Source organism: Solenopsis invicta, chromosome 10, assembly GCF_016802725.1.
Source record: "Solenopsis invicta isolate M01_SB chromosome 10, UNIL_Sinv_3.0, whole genome shotgun sequence".
Lineage (NCBI taxonomy): Eukaryota > Metazoa > Arthropoda > Insecta > Hymenoptera > Formicidae > Solenopsis > Solenopsis invicta.
In genome coordinates, this window is record NC_052673.1 from 16,113,266 (window position 1) to 16,137,974 (window position 24,709).

A 24,709-nucleotide genomic window follows, 5' to 3' on the forward strand; every position below is an offset into this window, starting at 1 on the left:
ATGATTAAAAAAATGTGCTTACTATTTAGTTGAAATTTGATTAAAATATTACAATTGAGTAATCAAAAAATTAATGGTAAATCCCAAGATTTAACGTTAGACACGTTCGAGCTATAGAACGAGGTGCGAAGCATTTCAGCCTGAATCGAGCCTAAGGATTACGGCGGTTCTCGAGGTGAGGTACTGGAATTTCTTGTGGCAGGGGGTAGATTGGGTTGCAGCAAGGGGCGAGGCAGGGGAAGGAGCAGTGCTTTTGCATATATCGACTTTACGAGCCGTGACGAGTGGCGAGACGGGGAATATAATAAGGTGCGCGCGACGAGGAACGATAAGAAATTCTAGTGTTCTCGATACTGGCACTTCTGGGAGCTCTCTTTTATTTTTCCTTCTCTTTTCTATCAATCGCGGTAAATTTTTACAGACCGCCATTTTTTTTGCACTTTGTTTACGGCGGGGGAGGCCTGTAGATGTCTACATGCAAAAATGTGCAATATGAGTCGTAGTTTACCGTACGCGATATGTAGCGATGGATTTGAGGAACATTTAAACCTGCTTGAGTTGCCTAAACTCTTCATTTCCAATAATCTTTTAATAACATTTTCTCTTGTAACGCATTGTTTATATACATATATAATTGCTGCTTTCGCGATGTTATTTCAATTTATGTTAATTTAAGAAGATGGAAATTTATCTTCTGGATTTTTTAGTTTAATTTTTTTGGTTGAAAATTAATGTTGTATAATATTTTGTACAAAAGTAACGTCTTGATACGTCTATAACGATGAATTATTTTCAATTCTGTACAGATAATAACAATTATGGAGGATTGTAATGATATTTACCGATTAAAACTTTAATATGATGTTTACAGATTCTCGAAAAATAAAAGTTGAATATTACGAAGAATAAAGTACATTTATTGTCAATTAATTTGTCTCAATTAATTTACGTCTTTGCAATGATGCAATTAATTGAAAAGATGTCTTTCGCTAAACCATCTAAAAATAAACATGACGGTTCATTAAGTTTTATAATGTACAGAAGGAGATCTTTGATATGAAACAGCCGCGCGAAGGAACGTTTTTCAAAGCAAATTCGAGAATGACACTTGTCATAAAGTTAACGGTCGACAGGCAATCCGTATTAATCACGATCGCGAGACATCCCGAAAGCGAAAGGAGTCAGAAGCGACAGCGCGCGGCCTTTCCTGTCGGAAATGACAAATATCGGGCACGATGGTGGACCTTATATAGAAATCGACTGGCACTATCTGCGAGAGCTGTGCGTAATATCGATCCAAAAATATTAACTTAAATTATATCACAAACGTTGAATGAAAATAATCGATCGCTCCGTCTTATGTCTATTTTTATATCGTCTTTTTTTTCTGTTAAAGTTGTTCATTTTTTTTATATAAAATGTCATAAATCAAAATTTTAATTTTTTTATAAGATTTTAACTATTATATTTTACATATTACTTTTAAAGCTTTTAGTGCATACTCTTAGTGCGCAGCACTCAAAGATTACCTCGTAATTTTCTCGCAGGGACACGAAATCGATACAGTTTCGTGCTAATCGTGACGTCGCTTCGATGATAATCTCATAAACATCTTTATATAAATAGGAAGAAGAACGGTCTTCTTCTTATCGGATTCCGGATTATCGGATTCCGGATTATGTTGCGGAATTCCAGGCGATGCGTGGCATGTGCGATTAATTAACTGCAATTGTCGCTATCTATTTTTTTCCGCTCGTTTCTCTCATTCGGAATTAGAATTTATGGCAGGCGCCACGTCAGGCTTAAAGCCCGTTTAAACAAGGCGGTTTAATCAAAGTGATAGTAACCATCAAGACTACTCATAATTTAAAGGATACTAAAATTTCTTTCGTAAATAAAAATATTATTTTTGTTACAAATAAAAATATTACTTTGCTTATATTTCCGATGTGCCATATAAAATTGGTATACCAAATATAATCGGTTGATTTTATGAGCAAAGTGAATATTTGAGACAATACAACGTAATTTGAAATAATATGCCATATAGCTTTGCAAACAATAATAAATCGTCATTGATGCATAATTATTTTTATTTATAAGTATTCTACAATTTCTTCGCGTTGCGTCGCGAGTGTAAAATTGTTAATATCCTTGACACAATTTTGAAATGACAATATCCCTGATTAATGGACCATTACTTGGATAAATTAATAGGCTAATCGGATCGATGGTCAAACGCGTTAAGTCGAGATCGCGCGCGATCGGGGTCGATCTCGGGGATCCGAGGAAGCTGGCTGCATTAATGAGCCAATTAACGGAAGAGTTACGAGCCCGACTTTCCCGACAAGACGATTGTCTGTCGACTTTTCTGACAGAGCGGGTTACCTCTCGGCGACGAGTCGCTCGTTAACCGAGTTTATCGGCATATCTATCAGTTATCTAAAGCGCTGTTAAATGCGAACGGGATCGGCGATTTCCCTCCAATGAGTTGGCGTTATCGATCGCACTGTGATGAATGCAAATCCGATCGGCAATTTTATGTCATACACGCAATCGATCATGTAAAGTGATCCTTCCTGTGTTATGAAGTTAAGTTGCTCTGTACTCCATTGAGGTAATTTAAATCCTTTAAACTTTCAGAAAATTCTAAAAGATTTTAATTCAATTTTAATATTTTAATTGTGCAAGAGTAACTTTATACCCAACTCTAAAATATATCTGTATTCTATTTAAAGTCAAAGAGAAATTATTTTTCAATGAGAATTGATTACAAAAAAATATATGTTTTATATTAATCATAAAAAAATTATGAAAAATTTATGTTTAGAAATGATCGAATTGGGATCACGGGGGGAAATCTAAATGCAAGGTAAACGTAATCGTAATATGGATACACAAAGAAATTAGGAGGCGGAATCGAGGTCGGCGACCTTGAAATTTCTTGCAGTTAATTGAAATCGAGTGGAAAGCTGATGAAACTCGATTCCGTCGTAGAATTATGGCGTAAGTGGAATGATGATTGGTGCCGTTCTGTGACGTCGCGAGATGTAGAAAAGCGTGGAATCGGATCGGACGACTTTAGAATTGACGTAAAGCCTCTTTCTTCCTATTTTTGCGAAATAAATTTTTGTAAAATAATTTTTATTATTATTATAATTTTATATAATAAAATAATTATTACAATAATCATAACAATTATTATTATGAAGCTTGTCAGCATCGAAACACAGTTCTCATTCTTCTTGCGAGTGGTTTGATATTTATTTTTTAGAGAAAGTGCGAGACACTCTTGAGACCATATCTCGAATAGAATTGTTAATTGCGCGAGAAGTAGGACAGCAAACTTCAATCTGTCTGGACATAAAGCAAGTTAGAATCTGTTTTCGCACGTTCGTGGCACGAGGGCGAATCTTAAATTATCTCCTGCATGTCACATACGATTTCAACATGTGTGAAATGGTCGCAGGTACGGGTGGCCTTGTAAACTGATTATCCTTTTCGGAAGATCAGTCGTAAAACGAAGTGCGTCGCTGCGAACTGGCGCGCGTTTATTTCTGCGTATTTCACACCAAGGAAATGTATGTGAGGTCAAGAGCGTTTCCTGCCTTCTATTAGCATTTCCATTGAGAGTTCCTAGTCTTTTATCTAGCTTGTTTGGCTTTGCTCAGAAATGCCGGTAGCATGAAGGACCATCATTCACACAAGCTTATGTAAGCTTCCTGTCGAGAGAAGGTGCTTTGATCTCGAAATCATTCTCGTCAATATCACACTTTTATATAACAACTTAAAAATATATGATACAGTAAATAATAATGTGTACAATTAAAAATGCGATATGAATAATGAAAGAAGTTAAATGCCTAAATTATAAATAATGAATCAATAAATCCCCGTGGAGATTTAAAAGTTAATAACGGAGGGTTCACGTTTTCCACAAATATTTTTAAAATAGAGATCTATTAATTTCATCAGGAACATATTGAAACGGCAGAGAAGAGTTCACCAATACACATCGATGTGTTCGTATGCGAACAACGAGAACAGGCGGAGATGCGCCGACGATTCCTTTTGTCTCAGAGACCGGGTGTTTTTTTCTATAATCCCTCGGAACCGGAGATGAGTGTATGGGGGTGGTCTTTTTCAACCTCGCGCCTATATATACACCGTGCTCCCTGTGCGCGTCCGCCTGTGCTCCCGAAATGCAAGGGATGCGTCGTAAAAGCACGGGATGAAAATAGCCGGCGAAAATCGAGCGGGCGCCACAACGCGTCGCACGACGACAGTCGCAAGTCGCGACGGGCGGTCTAGGACCTTCTGAGATCGTCTTTAGAGTCCCGACGCATTTTAATACCAGCGTCGTGGACGTGGACGTGAACGTAAGTGTTCGCGGCCTCAAAAGGTTCATTGTACCTTTTCGGTATAGGTTTGCTTCATAGGCGGCGGAACGTTTTTTCCCAAGATACTAATAGATCAAAGTGAATATTGAAATGTAAATAATAGTATTTTCTAAATGCGTAAATAATATAATATTATATGTATTTATATACAAAAAATAATTTTTTTTTCGGAATTACATATGTCAAATTTTATAAAAGATAATGAGAAATTTTGGTATATATAAATATTCTTAAAAAATATATAATTTAAAGTGAAATTGATGGAGAACCTTCTAAATAACTGCTAGCTAAATTATTACATGGACGATAACGGGATAATTCGTCGGGACGATAGTAGATATTTCTCCCTCGCTATCGGTCATCAGTTAATCGACATTAAGTGACTGTTAAGTAATTTAGGGCGATCAGGAAGGGAGATATGTCTCGTCTTGTAATGCCGAACAATGGAGTTTATTTGACAGGCTATTGTTAGAATTTCAGTTCGTAGGGTATTCCTTAATATTTTAGCAAGTATAAAAAAAAAAGATTATAAAAATAAATTTAACTGTAAGATATATTTGTCTTTCTTCCTTTTACTGGAGACCGTTTTTACGAAATCACGAATACTCATTGCGAAATATTTAATGTCGATCTATCATTTCTTATCTTAACGACGACACTCGAATCACTTCCTGGGAAGTACAATGCCTCGCGGCGTCATTGGCTGCGATCGCATAAAGACTCCACGAAGGCACGTTCGCACGATTTTACATACTTGTTCGCGCGTGCGACGCTTTGGAAGGAATCTTATAGCGCGCGTGCAGAACACGCGATGATTCACGACGCTTTTGTGCCGGGCGAGGTCTTACTGTTAGGAGTACAAACGGTCGAGGTTTATTAACCTCCGGCGCGCAGGAACGACAGGATCGCGAACAATTCTAGTGGGAAATCTCTTCGCTCTTTTGCTGAGCAAAGAATTTTGTCACAGTTAAAGAAACGGCCGGCTGAAAAGTAGTTAACTTCGCTCGGGAATCTAAATTGCGCGCGTGTCAATTGCGTATGGCGCGTATTGGGTCCTTTTAGCAATGCGAGTGATTATAAAATCGTTAATTTCTATTTAATTACTAAAATAAATACTGATACACATTTAATTGGTAAATGTTATCAAAATTACTTTTATTTTTTTAAACACTAGGAAGATATTATTTATTTATTTTTTAATCGAATAAAGAGTAGACGTTTATAATTTTGGCGTAATTAATCGTAATCGATTTGCAATCGTTAATAATTTTATAGTGTACACATTAAAAAAAAAAATTGGTTGAAAAACTAAAATCTTTAGTTTAATATAATTAAATAAACATTAGATTGATTCAATTATTTAATTAAACAAAAAAAGGTATAATTCATTCATATCAATCATTCAAATTTTTTAACCAAGAATTAACTAAACGAATTCAATATTTAGTTGAACATATTGGACTAAATATTTTAGTCTTTCAACAAAATGTTTTCTCAGTGCAACTTTATAGAGAGTTTTCACACAGTTATTCACATAATCAATGATTCGTTATCATGGCGTCTATTTAGCGCGATAGGTTTAATAATTTTAATCGAATTAGATCACGCTGTGCGTGCTCGTGCTTTCGATAACGCGTTTGTCGTTTCATTTCGCAGCGCCGTGAACAGCCATAAATTTCCGCAACGGTTTATCGCGTAAGCTTGGTCCCGGAGACTAAATTAAGTTACGGGGTTATGAGTAATGGTTACTTGCGCTCTCGTTGGTTACGTCTCATTGGTTTCCTTCCACGCTGCACGGTATTACGCTTAACTCGTACGCGTTCCCCCTCGAGCGCAATGAAATGCCTCGCAACCGCTCCAATTTACAAACGTAGAATGTGCAGTGGCTATTTTCATTAGGTATATTGGTCCGTGGTAGGCAACGACGATACCGAGGAGGGTCAGGGGCTACGTAATGTGACATCCTGCCGTCGCCTCATCTGCCGACCGTATTACCATATGCGCCACTTCTCGTTTCTTTTATAAGCGCGACTCTTCCTCTCACCAGTGATGCTCAACGCATCATCGAAAGGATTGAGATCGGATTAATAATGCTTCAATTAAAAGAAAAAAGCATCACTAATATCAGGAGATAAACGTCTTGTACTAATGACAATTGATGACAATCATTTTTTAATATCCAGTATACAAAATAAACAAGATTTAATTAAAAAAAATCAGAATGTCATTTAATATTAATTGAATGCTTCAAGAGCTAGTTTTGCCTCTGGGATAATTTTTTTTCGCGAATCGTCTGCCCATCTTTTTTTTCAATTTCTCAACTTGCCATTAAAGACGAATAGACTGATGTAGGAGTGACTTCTCTTACTTTAGAAAGTGGTGTTTCTTTCATCATTAAAATTTTCAAAAGATAGTACATTTTAACTCTTTCACTTTCTAGGTACGCACACATTTTATCTAAAGTATTAAAAAATGCATTCGTACCGCTTTCATTCTCGAGTTCGATTATACATCTCTCTAACCGATGAACGTTCTCGCTCCATCAGTTCTAAGAGTCCTCGACAAAACGGCCCGGCTGTTGAATCGTCATTATCGTCGCTCGCGTTCGGTTGTAACTGCCTGTTGGCGGGCTCGTCTAATCTCTATATTATCCCTCGGGAGGTATCGAGACAGGCCGACGAAACACAACCGGATGTCGTTAGATATGATTTTTACGAGTGTGCGTCGAGGAGTGCGCGCGTAAACAGCTTCGCGACCTTATGGCGTCCACGTGCAGACGAGAAATACGATTTCTCGAGGATCCCTAAAACGTGTCTGTAAATTGCGTCGTGATCTTGTCTTAACCGCGAAGGTCTTTCGTAAAAGGCTTGATTTCGATTCCGCGTTGAAGATGAGAATTGGAATAGCCGCCGACTTAATGCAGCAACCCGAGAACTTTATAACGCAATTAATTGGACAAAAAAGAAGTTTGAGAGACCTGATCGAAAATTTGCCTTTGCATGTCTGAGAGATCTTTCCTCTCTTTTAATTATTTGTATCGATTTGTATTTTTAAGGAAATAAAGAAATTAAAATGTAAATATTGTAGAAATTTTAATATTTATAAAATAAAATTGATGCAAAGACTTTTCGTAAGAACAGTATCAGTATCAAGACAGATAATTAAATTGATTAATAATTTAAAAAAAAATTGACAATTTATTTAATCAAATCTTTTACAAAGGACCTTCACGGTTAAGACGAGACACAATTCTATAAAACTGTGGTTGAAGCGTATGAATCATTGGCAACGGGGAGGATTAGCTGAACGTGACATCGAAACTTGATGCATCGCACGTGAGCGGACGCACGTTGCACGCAAGGCGCGATGTTTGCACGGGCGAAATACGATTTTGTTTAAACAAGTCGGGAACTTTCTAGCGGCCGACTGTTCCAGGTCGTACTCCGTGGTCGCTTCTTTTTCCAACGTAACCCAAATACCTCCCGACGAGTCATCTCGCGTCAACTCTGTTTGAGCAGCGTGGCAGTTCAACGAACTGTCATTAAAACGAGCACCCAGTTAGCTGATACGGTCGTTTGAGCAGATGTTCGGCGGAAAACGAGTATTGAGCAAACGAAAAAGAGATTAAAGGGACAAAATAATACTATCGCCGGTGATATATGTGCTGATAGTCAAATTGGAGGCAAGGAAAACGACGATTTCGGCGAAGAAACAAAGCTAAGAATCGGTTAAATTTTTTCGTATTTATATATTATTTAAATTCTGCTACATTTAAAAAATAATAGCGGATTCGTCGCTGCAAAATTTGTAATGTTTTTTCCAACTGCAATTTACCAAACACTTGTAGAAATTAAAAAAAAAATTGATTAATTTTTATTTTATACCCCTTTTGTTTAATTCACGCTGCGAACCACGATCGAACTTCTTTTTTGTCTATCATCGTCATTCCCCGTTGATATTTGACATACGCAAGGGTGCGCATCCCGAATCTCTCTTTAGCGGCTCACTCATCTAAATCAATAACGTGATATTGCATTAAGTCCTTTTTTCTCGGGGGATGACGGTCATCAGATGCCATCTGCCACTTCAATGCTCGCGGTAAATCCAGGATTTTGATGCCGCGTCAAGTCTCGCATCTGAATAACGTATATGTGTGCGCGCGATGTAAGAGGAGACGACGTGTATGTATGAGAAAGTGTTGAATAGCGTGAAATGAAATATCGCGTTTTACGCTCATACACTCCGGGCGACAGAAATAAAATATCGACATTTGCTATAGGCCTCGTCGTGAAGCATTGATGCATACGCGACACATATTTACATCGCGATTACTTTGTAATCTAGGACGTCCTAAATTACAACATTGTAAAATTAGATGAAATACCCGTGATTTAAAATAATTCTACTGAAGAGGGCAAGAGAGAAAGAGGGATTGAGAAATTACAATTGCGCTTTGCTTAGAATATTAAAATGAGCAAAAAGCAACTCATCTCTCTCTCTATCATCATCTCGCCGCTAAATTGTAATATTTCTATGTCCATGCGTCGGATGATGCAAGACTTTTTTTCTGCTTCCAGCATGCGAACAACGTGCGGAAATATGCGACCGACTACGTGGCCCGCCGGCAGGCCCGCAAGATGCCGATGACACGCTCGATAACTTCCCTGGCGCTGCCGATGAGCCAGGTGGGCGACGTTCCCTACCTGCCGAACGCCAAGGCCGGCACCTTCTTCGCCCGCGACAACGTCTCGAACTTCATCGACTGGTGCCGCAACAGCCTCGGCATCATCGAATGCCTGCTCTTCGAGACCGAGGATCTGATAATGCGTAAGAACGAGCGACACGTGATATTATGCCTGCTGGAGGTGGCGCGTCGCGGCGCCAAGTTTGGCATGCTCGCGCCGTTGCTCGTGCAGATGGAGAGGCAGATCGACCGCGAGATCGCCGCCGAGAACAAAGCGGCGAACGGCGCCGGCAACGAGGAAAGTGATGACGAGTACGAGGAGGAGCCCTGTCTCATATACGGACCGCAGCCGCAGATCGTCACGAACGATCTCAAGACTCTCCACGAGTTGGTGAGTGAAAATATGATCTTGCTACTTGGAATATATTATATATTCTATGAATATGTAGATCTCGACGAAGGATGATGCTTTTGTTGATGGCCGAGTGTACGCGCACAGTGGAAAACAGTCAGCATTTATAATTGGGAAAGTCCCAGTTTTTTTTTTTTTTTTTTTTGAAATTATTATTTCTCTCTCTTCTCCCATATAAATTTTGAACGGATGAGTTTCGAGTTTTGTGAATTCGATCCCTTTTATTCTCAAAGCTCTTTCGCTTCGAAATAACGATCGCCGTGTTTGCGACGCTTCTCGGAATCCCCCCGGTAGCCTGAAAGTTTCTCGGCGATTCACGGCGCCGATTCCGATCGAGGCTGCCCGGATTAAATCCCGACCGGCTTTGAATGTATGCGAATCGCACGGCGCTTCGTCGCGTATCATTGCCAACAACAACCGTAACGTGCCGCGGCTATGAAAATAACTCGCGACCCTTTAGTCCATCCGGATGTATTTATGACGGTCCTAACCCATCGACGACGTCGAGCCGTGAATATCGCGCGCGATCGGAAATAAGAGAAGGGACGACGTCGCGGTGCTTAAATTTAATGGAGTGTCGATAGTTTGCTCTTTCGGTATCGGGTATCGCAAGATCAACACTTTGCGATATCGTGAAGGATATGCAATTTAGTGTAATTGAGCGACGTAGACGCGACTGCCATATTTAAGTAAATAAATAAAATTTACACCTCAAGATTATAATTATTATAATTTTGATATCAATTGTTTTTTATCATTAATTTTGTGTTTCGATTACGGCAACGGTGTCGCGTTAAAGTTATTAAAAATACAAAAAAGAAACAGAGTTATTGTGTTCTTGAGCAAGGAAATAAGTCAACCTGTTAAATCATTTTAGATCGCCAAGCGTTAGGTCTTGCTACTTTCGTTTTTCCTCTCTTCTCGTACACATACACGTCTGGCGAAAAAAGGGCTAAATCGCCGGCTGTTCCCATGGTGCGACTTCTTCGAGATTTTATTGGCGACCATTTATTATAAATTAACGGGTAACGATGACGCGTTAAATGTCCCGTCGTGCACGCGAATCGCGTTGACGGCCAGGCGTCGCGATAACGCCATTTCTTCGGGCGTTAATTGCACTGTAGCCGCTGGCGAGGAACGCGACACATCGGCTAACACGTCTCCCCGGCGATGGAAACATAATATTCTCTATATATCTCGGGCCTATCGACATTCCGTATCTTCTTTACACTTCCGTCCTAGACATCACGATACGATAAAGCAATGACATAGCTAAAGAGAGCCTCCCCTCTCACTTCCTTCCGGTGGTTATGAAATTTAGGGAGAACCACGGTCTTATCTTTGACAACAATTTTCATCATTTATCGTGCCGTATTTAAGGCTCGAAAAATGAGAGAGATATTTTAAAATAGTGAATGTAAATGTTGGAATTTATTATGCATTTACATCAATTTTAACTTGTAATTTGATTTTTTTTACGAAACTTTTACCGAGCAAACCACAATAAATTATACACTCAACTATTATATGACTGTCGGCGTGATTATTAATGTCGCCTCACGTCACTTCTATACAATTAAAGGGCGGTGCAATATATAATAATACTGCTCAACCGAAAAACCGGCTTCTATCGGTTTAAAAATGTCGGATTAGCCGATTCGCGTGTGTGTCTAACAGCGGCGATTACCGATGGCGATACATGCGACCGGCATACGTGTTTGCGAGGCTAAATCGCGGCATTTCACGAAGCGGAATAATTCCTTCCCCAGGGCTTACAGCGCCGCGGCGGGCGATAACGTCGCGGCTTTGCCGCGTACAGGAATTCCAGGACGCTTTCCCGCGATGTCGTGGCACTAAACGCTCGTGGCGTATGTACCTCGTGGAAGGTTTACGAGCGCTTTATCTTTCGAAAGAAAATTTCGACGTAATCGTAGAATGTTACGATAAATCTGCTCCTTGCAATAAATCTTCCCTTTTTACGGGAACAGGAAGGGGTCTGACGTATCGTTGTACTTAAAGTCTATAAAGTAAAAGATATACCACACGCAGGGCGAAAATGATGCTGAGAATGAAGCGAATCAGAATCAAATACGAGAATTCCTTACGCTTTAATAGAGTAATAGAGCTCCATTAAATCATCAACTTTACATTAAAAGAGACATTGGTGTAAATTACGATGTTCATATTAATTTAGAATTTACATAATATTTTTAAGAAAGATATTAAAAGGTTTTTAGCAGTGAGAAACTAGCGATAGAGGGTGAAATGAAAAGTATTTTTCTACGAAATATACTGAAATTTCTTAAAACATTCTATATCATCTAGCATCTATAAACAAATGATATTCTTCAAGAATTCTTTAACTTAATTTTTTTAAGTTGAAGTGAAAATATTGTTGAAGAAAATAGGAATTTATTTGATTAAAAAAAAATCATGTTATTAGCCTTTTTGAAATAGATAAATTATTTATTTTAATTTAAATAAATAAAGTTTTAATTGAAAAAAAAGTACTGATGGAAATGTAAGAAATAATTTAGCTGTTTTGATTTTAAAAACGTATTTCTTTAGCAACGCACAAATTTCTTTGATTCAAACAAATATTTTTCGACTCGAAAAAACTTTTCTCTGGATGCAGTATGACATGATAATCATTTCACACATCTCCGTTAATATAGACGAAAGTAATTATACGTAGCTTTCTACGTAGCAAGCGGGAAGTATCAAGGCGACATCGATACCTTGGATAGTATCGTAATATCATTAACACCCCTAGTAGATAGCTTAAGCGCTGTAAGAGAGAGCGTTAGCGGTGCAGTGTGTTGCATAGTAGGACCGAGCGCGTGTTACCGCCGTAAATCTCGTGGGAGCGTCATTACGGCCGCCGTTCGAGCGTATTGTGCGTCGATTTTCGCGATCGGTCGCCGATATCGTCGGATAAATTTCACTTTGCGCCGCGGGGAGGCCGAGCGACGCCGCGCGCGCCGGCTTCAAGTAGTAATGCACTGTGAAAGCGTTGCCCTCCGATTCCAATAAAGTAGAGGCGAGCTAAACCCGCTTTGTCGGCTCCGTAATTAGCAGAAATATTTACCGCGTTCTAGCTGCGAAAGTAACAAAATACGCCAGAGGCCCGGACGTGATCTCTCCATTGCAAGTAAACGAATTTCGGATCGTAATATAATCTTTCAGACGGGCTCTAGCTTTTAACTTTTTATTGTCCAAGTATAAAAGAGAAAACATGATTCACGATTCAAAACGGACAACTTGAAACAGCTTGATACAATATTGATTTTAATTTAAATTTCTTTCAATCGTCCTTTTAATCGTCGAGAATTAACATTTTTACATCGTGTCACGGATCTTGCTCGTTAGAGTCGGCCGTGAGCTCGGAACATGTTGAATCGCGATTGAATCGAAACGACGATTACGTCGTCTCGTGTCAAGTGTCGGAGTGTTCAAAGGGGCAACTCGCCGCTTTATTGATAATTAATCTAATCTCTCTTTGCGCCGCAGGACACGACGACGCGAAGGTGCATTCTCCGAAGCGTTCGCTTTTGCATTAAAGCCTTTCCTCGCGGCGGTGTGCCGGCGATGATTCAAGGAGAGAGAGAGAGAGAGAGAGAAGAAAACGAGTGAAGCCGCGGAGTAAAAGCGTGTTTTACGCCGTCCATTGATTAGGCTCGCCTCTTATCACGCGTATTATCTTATCGCGAGCGTTACGACTTTGTTAGCCGTATTTAATATAAACAACTTTGCGACCGTAACTCGTCTAATCGTATTCGAGAAGTGATAATCACGGATCACCAAGATAATTCTACAACAGAAGGTTTGTAGTAGGAGATATTTGCACGAGTACTCTTGCATCAAGTTTAATGATAAATAATTTTTCGTCGAATAACCCTTATCTCTGTCGCCATTGAAAATCACTAAGAATCATTGATTAAACGACGTCAATAAAGTATAATACCAATTTTTTTTACAATGGATTTTTATCTAACAGAAAATCGATAAAGTTTTAAATTTTTATTCGAAACTCATGAAATTTTTATTTATATTTATAATTTATAATAATTTATATTTATTTACGATAATAATTATAAAATTGGGAAATTTGTAAAATTCGTGTTAGCTTCTTTATCCATGAAACGCTTACGTAACATTTTTATTCACGATTGTAGTTTTGATTTTGCACAAGCGCCTTCTGTCCGGTTGGGTTCCGCTTGCACTGTTTTAAAATCGTGTTTCATATTTTACGGTTTTGTCCTGCAGAAATAAAACTGGTAAATCCTAACGTCTCGCACTTGCGGAACTTGGGCTCGCACGCTCGTGGGTGATTTACATGATTCACGGTGACTCCGCGGCGATGCGTTTCACGGTCTCCTACGGGCCACGATAAGATAGCGCGTTTAACAAGGCTGAATCTAATCGATAGCCGAGGTAAACTGTGCAATTCAATACCACCATGCGGCACACGCGTTTCGTAGCCTCGACGGGCGGTTGCCGTAAATGGCGCAATGCGAAACCGCGCGTTCGCGTTGTCGTAGCCGCCAGCACGTTCACTTATCACGGAAGCGGATTCACAGCGCGCGAGAAGACGGCAGAATTTTTTTCTTAAATTTATATGCAATCATATCGTTTTATCCCGCGGAACAGTTAGCCGCGCCGCCAGTTTGCGCACCGTGAATTTTCTGTTCGCGTCACTTTAATGAGCCGGCGTTTTTTTCAGCGCGCGTCTTTAATCACCGCGATGCGAATTTCCGTATTGTACAGTTAGCTGCAAAATATATTCGATTTCCTTATTTTTATCTAGTCGTCTTTCTGTATTCTTTTTCATTTTATCTCTTTATTTTAAATTGTTTATTAATTAAAAAATTTTTTCATATAGAAATTAAATTTGTTAATTTTCATTGTAAAAATCCAATACAATCAACTACATTTATTACTTTCTACAAAGATTTTGCGACTTTACTTTCTGCAATTAGATTTAAATGAGTAAAAGGAGAATGAGGAAATTAAACGTGTTAAAACATTACACACGTGTGAGACAGTTGCAGCGCAAATAGAGATAGTACCTAGTTCAGGGAAAAAAAACACATCAAGGTAAATATTTCGCGAGAATCATGGGGTAGATTCTATTGCGAGTTTTCCGTGAAGTTACCGCCGCCCGTGCCAGACCGAGCTTCGCCTCGCAAGCGCCGAAAGCTCGTATTGATCGCCGTTAGCCCATTTCGCATCAAGTTCAAGAGCAAAGTCGACGAAGTTACCTCAAAGGACGGGATCCTTTTCTTACCGCCGCAATATTCACGTCTTTTTTATGTTATTTTCTCGTCTTCCCTCTTTGAACAACTCGACCTTGCTCTTCGAATCATTTGTATCAGTGTATAAATGCTTATTAATCGAATCTTGCTACATCAGAGAGCGTTTCATTATCGAAAGAAAAACATTCCTTTGTCGTCCTTTTCATTTCAGTTTGATATGTGACATCATGATTCATGTCCAGCGATAAGCTCTCTTTTATGAAATCTTGAACGATTCTTTTTATCTGGAAGTCACGTTGGATTATCGCCAATTTTTATCCCCATTTTCTGCTCCATATTTTTACTTCTATCGAAACAGCTTTCGCTTTCAATTTAGAGTCGGCATTTTTATCGAGATATTTTTATTCTCATTGTCGATTTATAAGAAAGAAAGAAATTTTTATGGATAAGAAATATACGATTTCTTTATTATTATAAAGTGCTTAAATTATTTTAGCTTTGCTTAATTATTTAACCATTAACCACATTTACATAGCACAAATAAAATATTTATTATTTTGTTATTGTTGTGCTGAGCATTTTTATTGTTCTAGTAATTTAAAAATTTACATATTTCTATTCTCTATCACAATGTTTCTATAAATAAATTTCTTGATATAACCAGCAAATTTAACGTGGTTGTCACATAATTTTCTTCGAATTATGGAGTTAAATATGTATTGTTATTTAGAATTACGTGTATTTCGAGAACGCATGATTCAGTCTGAGTTCTCTTTGAGTGAGTTTCCAAAGTTACCACGTATTCTATATTTGTGCACACGTCATTCACACATACGATATTTGTACAATCGTATATGTTCGAAAATAAAGATGAAGTATAATATAATCGAGTATACATATATACTTTATGATTTTAAATTCGTCCATAATGAAAGTACTGTATGAAATGTAGTTAATCAGTAACTTGCGAATCAAATTTCGTTTCGTTAAAAATAACTGAATCATCGAACCATTGAGCAAATTCGTCAGATAGCAAGTCGAGTGTTTTTTCCTATCAATTTTTTATCGCTGTTCCGAACCTCCTCGCCGCGGCTGCGCGACCGGCCTTCGATCATCGTTCGATTTATTTACGACCCGAAAGAAAGAGTTACTATTTGTCCGAGAGCACGAGAGAGGAATTCGCTCGCGCCTTCGCATAGGAGTACCATAAATGGCGTTGAGCTCTCCTCGAGTCTTCGTGTCGGTTATTACGTACAATTAGCCTGAGATGCTGGTCGGGAGAGAGGGCTGCCGGAGCCGCGCAAGGTCTGCCTGCGGTCTGACGCTTAGCTAATCATTGTTTGCCGAGCGCGAATTAAACAGAGAGCGAAAGGAAAACAGAGAGGGGCGAAGAAATGGCTTAGAAATTTAATACCGGGATCAGCCGCACTTCGGGGCCGGTCAGTAATTATATATGGCCGCGTGACGTAGGTGAGCATAATCATTTCTAGGCTGAGACATCCGATACGCGTGAATCGAGGATACAGATAGAACGGACGGCTGATCATCGAGCCGATCAGTTAACATTGGCTAACTGCAGAGTGCGACCGATAGAAAGGATGAGGGTAACCTCGAGGGAGCCATGAGGCTTTTGATTCTCGTGAAACATTGGATCGAAGTATCAGCGTGAAAATTATTGCGAACGTTTCAAGACAGCTACGATTTCCGGATGTTAGATCTATCTTCTCATTTTTCTAATGTTTTAATATTTTTTGATAGACGTGTATGTATATATTTCTTTAATAATGATTTACTCTTTACAGTAGTAGCTTCGTAATAATTCCATCGCAATTGATATATTCGTTTCTATATTTCAACTTTTTTTTAATTATTAATATTATTTTATTAAACTCTCTATCTCTCTCTCTCGTTTTATTATATCGGAACAAAAGCTAGCAATCATACTGGTAAAATAATTCCGGATGGATGATTCCTTCCGCGGTCGTGCACAGGTCGCCTAAATTTAGACGAGAAAGGTACAACGTCAAATCGATACGTCAATAATCAAGCTTTGCACGGAAGGGAGATCAAAGAAAATTGGGGGGTGCACGCCCCAATAACCTCAGAAATTCTTCAGGGATCCCCGAGACGTCGATATTTCGCGTGGTCTTCTCTAACGCGGCGCATGTAGGTTACTCCAATAAAGTGCATTACAAGTGCTTCTAAACGCCGTCAATTACCCCCAACACTACGCTGATGTCGGCCGTACCGACCGGAAGTCTCGAATTTCGTTAAACACACATAATCGTAGAAAGAACTTGCGCGAATCTCAAAAACTCAAAAACTATTTTCAGAATATTTTTGAATATTTAATATATTTGCATAAATAATAATATAGAATATTTTGGGATCTTTACTTTTCGAATTATTCTTTATGAATCGAAATATGCAAAATTTACTTCTAAAAATTGAAGCTTGTACTATTTTTAATTGTAGTTCCATCTAAAATAAATACATTTTGAATTTAAATTCTATCTAAATTCCATTTATTTACAATTAAGTTCAATCTTCTGAGAATCCTCTGCTGCTTAATTTGCAATTGCATTTTTAATTGCAATTTTTAATACGTGATTATATAGTAAGGGCAACTTCCCAAAATTGCGAAATATCGTGACAAATTGCAGACTAACTTTGCAGATCCTATTTTACCACGACAGGGCTTAATTACATTTTCGCCTCGATGTAATAAGGTTGGCAGACCGGGCCTGCAACAGACCGGGATGCAAGCAAGCGCGATCGCCGCATAAAGGGCGTGACGAGTCGTTCTCGTGGAGCGGCGCGACGGGACGACTTCGTCGAAGCGTGCGTTCCTGCGGGGCTTTCAATTACCGTAAACGTTTGCGGAATCACACGTCTCGAGAATCACGAAAATAAACTATCGGAGGGAACGAAAAAGCACGGCGTGACCGTCGCCGCGGTGGATGGAACAGCTGAGAGCTCTGCGGGACGTCGTCTCTCGCGTATTGATTGCCGGGACGCCGGCGCGCGGCGCGGCTCGACGCCGGGACGCCCGGCGTAAAAGCTGCGCCTTCAAAGCGCCGCGATTCCCCGGAATTCACCTGCTGCGCACGTGTGTGCATGCGCGCTCGCGCGCGCATATATGCCGTACCCTCGTGTGTATGTGCTTATTAGAAGAATCGCCGCTTCGACTTGCCGGGGATTGCCCACAGCAGGGCCATAACGCGCGTTTTTTCGCTTCTTCCTTTTACGCGCGCGACGCGTTTATGATGTTCACGCGACGTCGTGAGAGATCTGCCGGCATTATATTCTTTCGCTAGGCTAATTGGTGCTCTAGGGTGTGTTCCGTGAGGTCGTCGAGAAGCGTGAAGTGCTTCGAGAAATATGAGCGGCGAGCATTGCTCGAAGGAGTCCGCTGTCTCCTTCATTGTTGAACGTTTTTAATCGGAATGTCGAAACCGCGCGTAATCTCTTTAACAAATTATAATTTTTTCGAACAGAGAGAAAGAGAGAGAAATCTCGACGCTTCTCTCATTCTTCGATAACATTTTTCAACATTGTGTAACTAACTCTCTCTCTCTCTCTCTCTCTCTCTCTCTCTCTCTCTCTCTCTCTCCCCTTCTCATTTATTATGATCATAAAATGTTAAAAAAATATTATATATCATATATTAGAGAAATATTTCATGTATTTAGCATTAACGTGACATTCTTTCCCGTTTGTTCGCGAACTGCAATATTTTAGTGTGAATTTACGCCGAGTTTACCGCAACGCCATATCGCCGATTACCTAACATGAATCGTTAACTGAAATTCGCCACTGATAATTTATTGCGACTCGCAAGTGGGAGCGCAAAAATGTCGTTCGACGCGCTTCTCGGTCGAATAACTCAATACGCGCCTTCGGCAATGACCGACGGCGCATACTTTCTGCGGTATTTTTTAATTTAGCCGCGACACGTTGAAAACAACCACGGGGACGAGCTGGCTCCTCTTCCGAAACGAAAAAGAGAGCAGTATAATGCGCGCTTGAGAGAAGGCACTCTAATTAGAATCGGCGCGCTGACAAATCGAGGCGATTATTAAGAGTCGCACGGACACGACGGCGCGGACCGCCCACATAACTGTTTTCTTTCCCATTCGCAATCACCTTTCGAATTCTTTTTTCCTTTTTTTTTTATTTTTCCTACACGGTTACTACGGTTGTGCAATTTCACAGTAGGGACATTTAAGCCGGTGTTGTACTCCGATTTGCTTTAGTGGACGACAGATTATGGTGGAACGAGCGTGGGTTGTTACTTCAGTGACGTTATTGCCATCATTAGTTGACAATCATTAATATCTCTGAGTCATAATAGAAAGAATAATATATTGAAAAATGAAACGATGCATTCCGTCGTAAACGATAATAGCTAATGACGTAACTAGTATTACGAATGATATTTTTGTGCGCACGCCGCGCGCCGTCGCGGCATCGATTTCATCATAAATGTACCATATCGGTCGGCCGACGACCGTGACGATAGTGATATGCGTATATTTCGAAAACATTCAGAATTTACGAGATAAGTGAAATCCATACTTGTCCCTGACCGCGCGATGGGCCCTCAACGAACTGTCAATGCCGACCGTGACGTCGTCGAACGAAAATGGTCTCGGTCGCAGTCGAGCGTTGCCCATTCTTATCTAAAAACCGACGACGGGCGTGGGAGTACAAAAAGACACGTGCGAGAGACGAGCTCGGACAGCGGTCTTTTTACAGCTAGCGCGACGGCTTTTGCGTCGGTATTTCGGGTACATAAATTGATATCGATGTAAGACGGTCACACCTTTCACTTATCGTAAACTATTTGCCGTTGACAAAAGATGTACTTGGAGACATCGTGTAATTTCTTAATAAAATTTTTAGTTTATCTTTTATTTTCTCGTGAGAGATAATCTATAAAAATCGTTTTTTTACGTCTGATCTCTTATAAAAGGAAGTTTCTGTTATTCGAACGATAATGTGCGCACGTAGAGAAATATATTTCTCGTTTAAACAGACATCGAATAATACGTATGTGACTGTTTTCACTTTGAAACGTCACATTGTTGTTAATAAACTGTCGATACACTTATCAATGTAATAGACATTTGCATTGCGCAGTGTGCATATTCATATCCCATGACGCGTAAATCGCGAGCGTTTGCCTAAGGCAGAACAAAATTGCGGGAGAACTAATTGACCCCATAATTAACCTTTTCTGCAGCCAGTGTCCTCAATCATGGACATACTTTTTCTTTATTTGTGATGCGTAAATATGTAGTTTTAACATCACTGCTGTTGTCCCAGTTCACGGATGTGTTCTGTTAGTCAATCGAGGTCATTTAGCACTGTCCGCGATTTTCGAATAAAATAATTAATCGTGAGAAGGCAAATCTTGACCTCCTACGAGATTATTGCTCAAGGTCTTACTTTTTCTCTTATAATTGGAAACTTTTTGTATAAAAATCATTTTGTTAAGAAAAAAGTAATTAAGTCAAGATATGGGACCGCGATAAAAATTATTTTCAATTAGCTCGTTTAAGATCAATGACGGACCAGTTTTTGAAATTGGTTGGCTTATTTAAATTTTCTCGAAATTTGCTTTTGTACATAGAAATAATCTGTAAAAAGTTTACGACTTTTCTCTCGGCGGATAAAGACTTGGTGGGAGATTAATTTCATTATTACCGTCGGGGCGTTACGAATGTTGCGCGAGTCTTACATTATCCGCGGTAAGTGCGTCCATCAATTACGTAGCGAGCGTGGCGATAGGTTGAAATATTCCGCGGCATTTTATTAGACGATTTCCTTGATCGTGTAACCGCCTCTAATCGACGCTCGGCAAATACAGCGCTGCGCCCGCTTTATAGAGCGAGTTTTCGAGATATAAATTTCACCCACCATACGCGCAGTTTCACATTCTGAATTACGTGTGGAGCAAACGTCGGAAACGAGACAATGTATTGTGAGCGTAATGGGCGATCAACGATCGATACTGCCATAAATCTAGATGGATTACAATGTGCGTGATCATAACGTGTTGTTCGCCCGGGGAAATTTATTCGTAGGATTATTTAAGACCTTATTTGCGTCGGAACATTTTCGCGAACACACGAAGGATGCGATTATCTTTGTTCGCACGAGACACCTTGATGAATTTGCCAGGATATGAAACTTACGTTAACCATCGTCTTTGTAAATATTACAGGTTTTTTCTTATGATGAATATAGATAGTTACAATAATCTCCTCAATAAGCTCACAAATCTGATGTGTAATACGCAATAGTACATATATTCGCTATTTACATAAGAGGTCAATTAGATTAAACAAATCTGTATCAGTAGTTGGAATTATATATCTCTAATTTTGCTTTATGTCAATTATTAACTTCTTTTATTATCGAAGAGATAAATTCTTCTACTTATCTCTCTCTTCGATTTATTTAATACAAGTATATATTTAAGAGTTAAATAAATAGTATCGTTGCTGTTAGCTGATCATTATCAAAGAACGTAAGATGTTAGCTTTCTGGCAAGTAAAGCCATAATTGATCGTTAATAAATAATGTGGAAAGTGAAAAGGAGTGGGAGAGACAACCTAGACGAGAATAAAACAACAGTTCTTACTTTCGCCCGATATCCTTCAACGTCAAACAAAAAGCACGAAATATCTTCGCGACTCGATCGGACTCTATTCTCGCGATCAAGATCCAGTATCACTGAAACGAATCGCGATCTCGTCTCGTAGATCACACTCCTCTCTTCCCACGAGAGCCTCCCCCGCGCGCGCACGATCCTGGGAACACGATCCTGGGAAGATCGGTCGACGATGATAATGCCAAGATAGCGATCAGTATCTCGTCTGGAGGTTCCATCACTTTCTCCGCCGTGTATACATCCTATACACAGTGTTTCAGGAAGAAGTGTCATATACGCGGAAGCTGCGGGATATCGTTCCAGGGGAAAAAGTTCATATAAATGGAGGTGCAGTTCTGCAGTTGTGGAGCCGCGCACAAGAAGATATATTAAATAATGTCAAGACTATTTTGAAGAACAAACTATAGCTCTGAGAAGAAACTCATACATAAATCATATATTTTGCTCGATAAATAATTTATAGGTTGTAATTTCAATTATGAATTGTTGAAAAAACTTCTCACAGATCGATGTGCGTGTGACAGATTGTGTTAAATTATTTCGCGGTTATTTAACTGTCTAATCTGTATCTAATTCCATATCTAAACAGCTACGCTATTCTGATTTTTCATCATCAATATCATCAATCTTTCTATTCGAGTTCTCGCCGATCATCTACTCCAGAACTTATAACATCTTCGCCTGTGGAACGACCTATATATCATATCGAGGGCAGATGCCGTGATTAGGAAGTGACCCGACAATCGACTTTTGAGTTCCTTCCTAGCCGCTTCTAACCAGTCACGGAGTCAATATTTGTGACGTAATCTTGTTTGAGTTACCCGTCCGATATTCTTGGTCATTGCATCTCAGTGTGTTGATTAATGTCGATCGAGATCAATACTCTTCAAAGCGCCCGCGGGCCATACATGATTTTTCCGTAGTCATTGTAGATAGGAAGACCGGCTGGATAGTGAATGTTTAGCAGCCGCCTCCTTCACTTCTTTGAGAATCGATTTTAACGACCGCATACTATTGAACGAGGAAAATTAATTGATATTTATTAATACAATTAATTAATAAAACAGACATGCGATTATATTCTGTCTATTTGACTTATTTGTAACGTAAATTAAGAATAAAAAATACAATTTTAATTACATAAATTTTTATTTCTTTATTTATTGAAGAAAGTTTTACTTAAAACACTCTTCATTCTCTGATAAAATTAAATCTTCTAAAATTGACTCTACTCTGTAGTTTTATTTGGAAAGTGAAGGTTTTAACTGCAGGTACGTGAGGTATGTATTAATAGCAACAGTTGGGGTGATTTTTAAACGACCCGCGGGGACATTCGAGTTTCCGCGAGTTGTAGGTCAGCTTGCAAGAGAGATAAATGAAATTTCCGCCACTTTCGCTTGCACACGTACTTCTATATATATATATATATATGTGTATACGTATGACACGGCAAAACGCCGCCGTGATTATAAAAGTTAACTCAGCTTGATCGAGTTTCGAGTCTTTCACGATTGCAAATAAGACGCGAAGGCGATAACCAGTGATGCAACTTCGATCATTCTCGACACCCCGCTGATCCTATCATTATGATCTTTCGTTGATGTATATGAATTTCTAAAGCGATTTCTCGAATGCGTCGTTCAAGCTACAAGATTAATTTAAACTCGCTCACAAAGTATTTATTTAATTGGTAATTAGTAGAAAGACGCTTAGAAGAAAGACTTGGATTTTTTTATCTTATTCTCCTAGAAGTAGTAAAAGTCGGAAAGTTCTTAATGATGTTAATGAATTAGAGACTTTTATACGCACGCACCAGTTTTTCAAAGATAATGACAGATCTAACATTGTTATACCACGTCATTAGAAATAAGCCTGTCAGCTTTCACGTTTTATTCATGTATTCGCATACCACTGTATTTCTCTCAGTCGCCGAACTTCAATTCCGCGTATTCCAACTGTCTATTGCCTCCAAGTCCACGCAATTAAGTCTTTTGCATTACGCTCCAGTGATCGCATTCACGAAGAGTTCCGGCATATCTCGCGGAACTATATCCTACGTCTATATCATTCCAATGTCTGTATATAGCATGTACCTTATACATATCTATTAAATCCGGTCTGAACTAAGAGCTCTTTTACTTGAGATGAATCCTCAATGAATCTTCTTCATTATTCATCGAAACTTCGTAACAGATGAAATTCATTAGTTCATGTATCAAATATATCTTAGGTTAAATTTCTATACAAATTTATCTTCAAGTAAATAGAAAAATTATGTGTATCAGTTTGATAGAGAAAAAAATTTATGCACTCATATGAGAAATAAGTGCAATAAACAAGCTTGATAAGTTCGCGTAGAAACCGAATTTCTCGTCACTCGGTAGGTTCAGAACACCCTATACATTCGATCCGTGGCAACTTTCTTCGCGAGCGCGTAACATTGTAAAATCGATGGCAGTTCGAGCGCAGTAACGTCGCTGACAAGCGCATTAAAAGGCCGCGGGACACTTCTCGTTTGTTCAGCGCAACCTTTCGTATATCTCAGCAATACTTCCGCGTGTCGACGTATCTATTAACATAACAACGCGAGGAAAATTAATCCTGCCGCCGCCGCCGCCGGGGACCCGTGAGGAACTTTCCTCCACCATCCACTTCTTCTCCTCCATCATCGTCTTCGAGGTCTACATTCGCGTGACCCCAGCGCGCGTGCCTCCTCCTTCGCGTGCAACGTTGTCCTCTTAAATGCGGCTGCATACTGACGGCGCATGCCGCGCAATCCACGGCGCAATCTACGCAGCCCGAGCCGGCGATCTCTTGATCTCGCGGATAAATTACTCTCTTCCCGCTCAGGAGCAACTCCCGAAGGAGAGAGCACGCACGTTTGTAGGATGCAGATACGGACAGTCCAGGGGGAGGGGAGGAGGGGATCTTTCTCATCCGCGAAATATTTGAATCGATTAGTGAAAATTGCACATATTTTCTTCTTTTTAAAATATTGTACACACACATGTATACATACAAATAATATTCAGAGATAAAAATAATTGGAAATAAAGTGGATTTATTTTACAATTAGATTCATGTTGAATTTTTAAATTAATTCTAGCTGTATTGTTTAAATATTTTTTTTCTCCATTTATAATAAAATAGCTCTTTAATTTATAAAAAGACTTAGCAGTATTGCGAATCAAAGCTATTTGAATCAAAACCAGCTGTAAGTCATTCTAAAACGATTAATCTAAAACGATCGAGACAGATTAATCTTTGTATTTAACATTT

General features: G+C 39.3%; 1 protein-coding gene across 1 annotated transcript in view; it reads left to right on the forward strand.

The window, feature by feature from the left end:
• The window catches only part of LOC105197829 (GAS2-like protein pickled eggs), a 62,623-nt gene that overhangs the window by 15,570 nt on the left and 22,344 nt on the right, over positions 1-24,709 (forward strand). Inside the window, exon 3 of the mRNA XM_011164385.3 lies at positions 8,978-9,475. Within this exon, the coding sequence (XP_011162687.2) occupies positions 8,978-9,475 (498 nt within the window). The remainder of the gene's footprint in view (positions 1-8,977; positions 9,476-24,709) is intronic.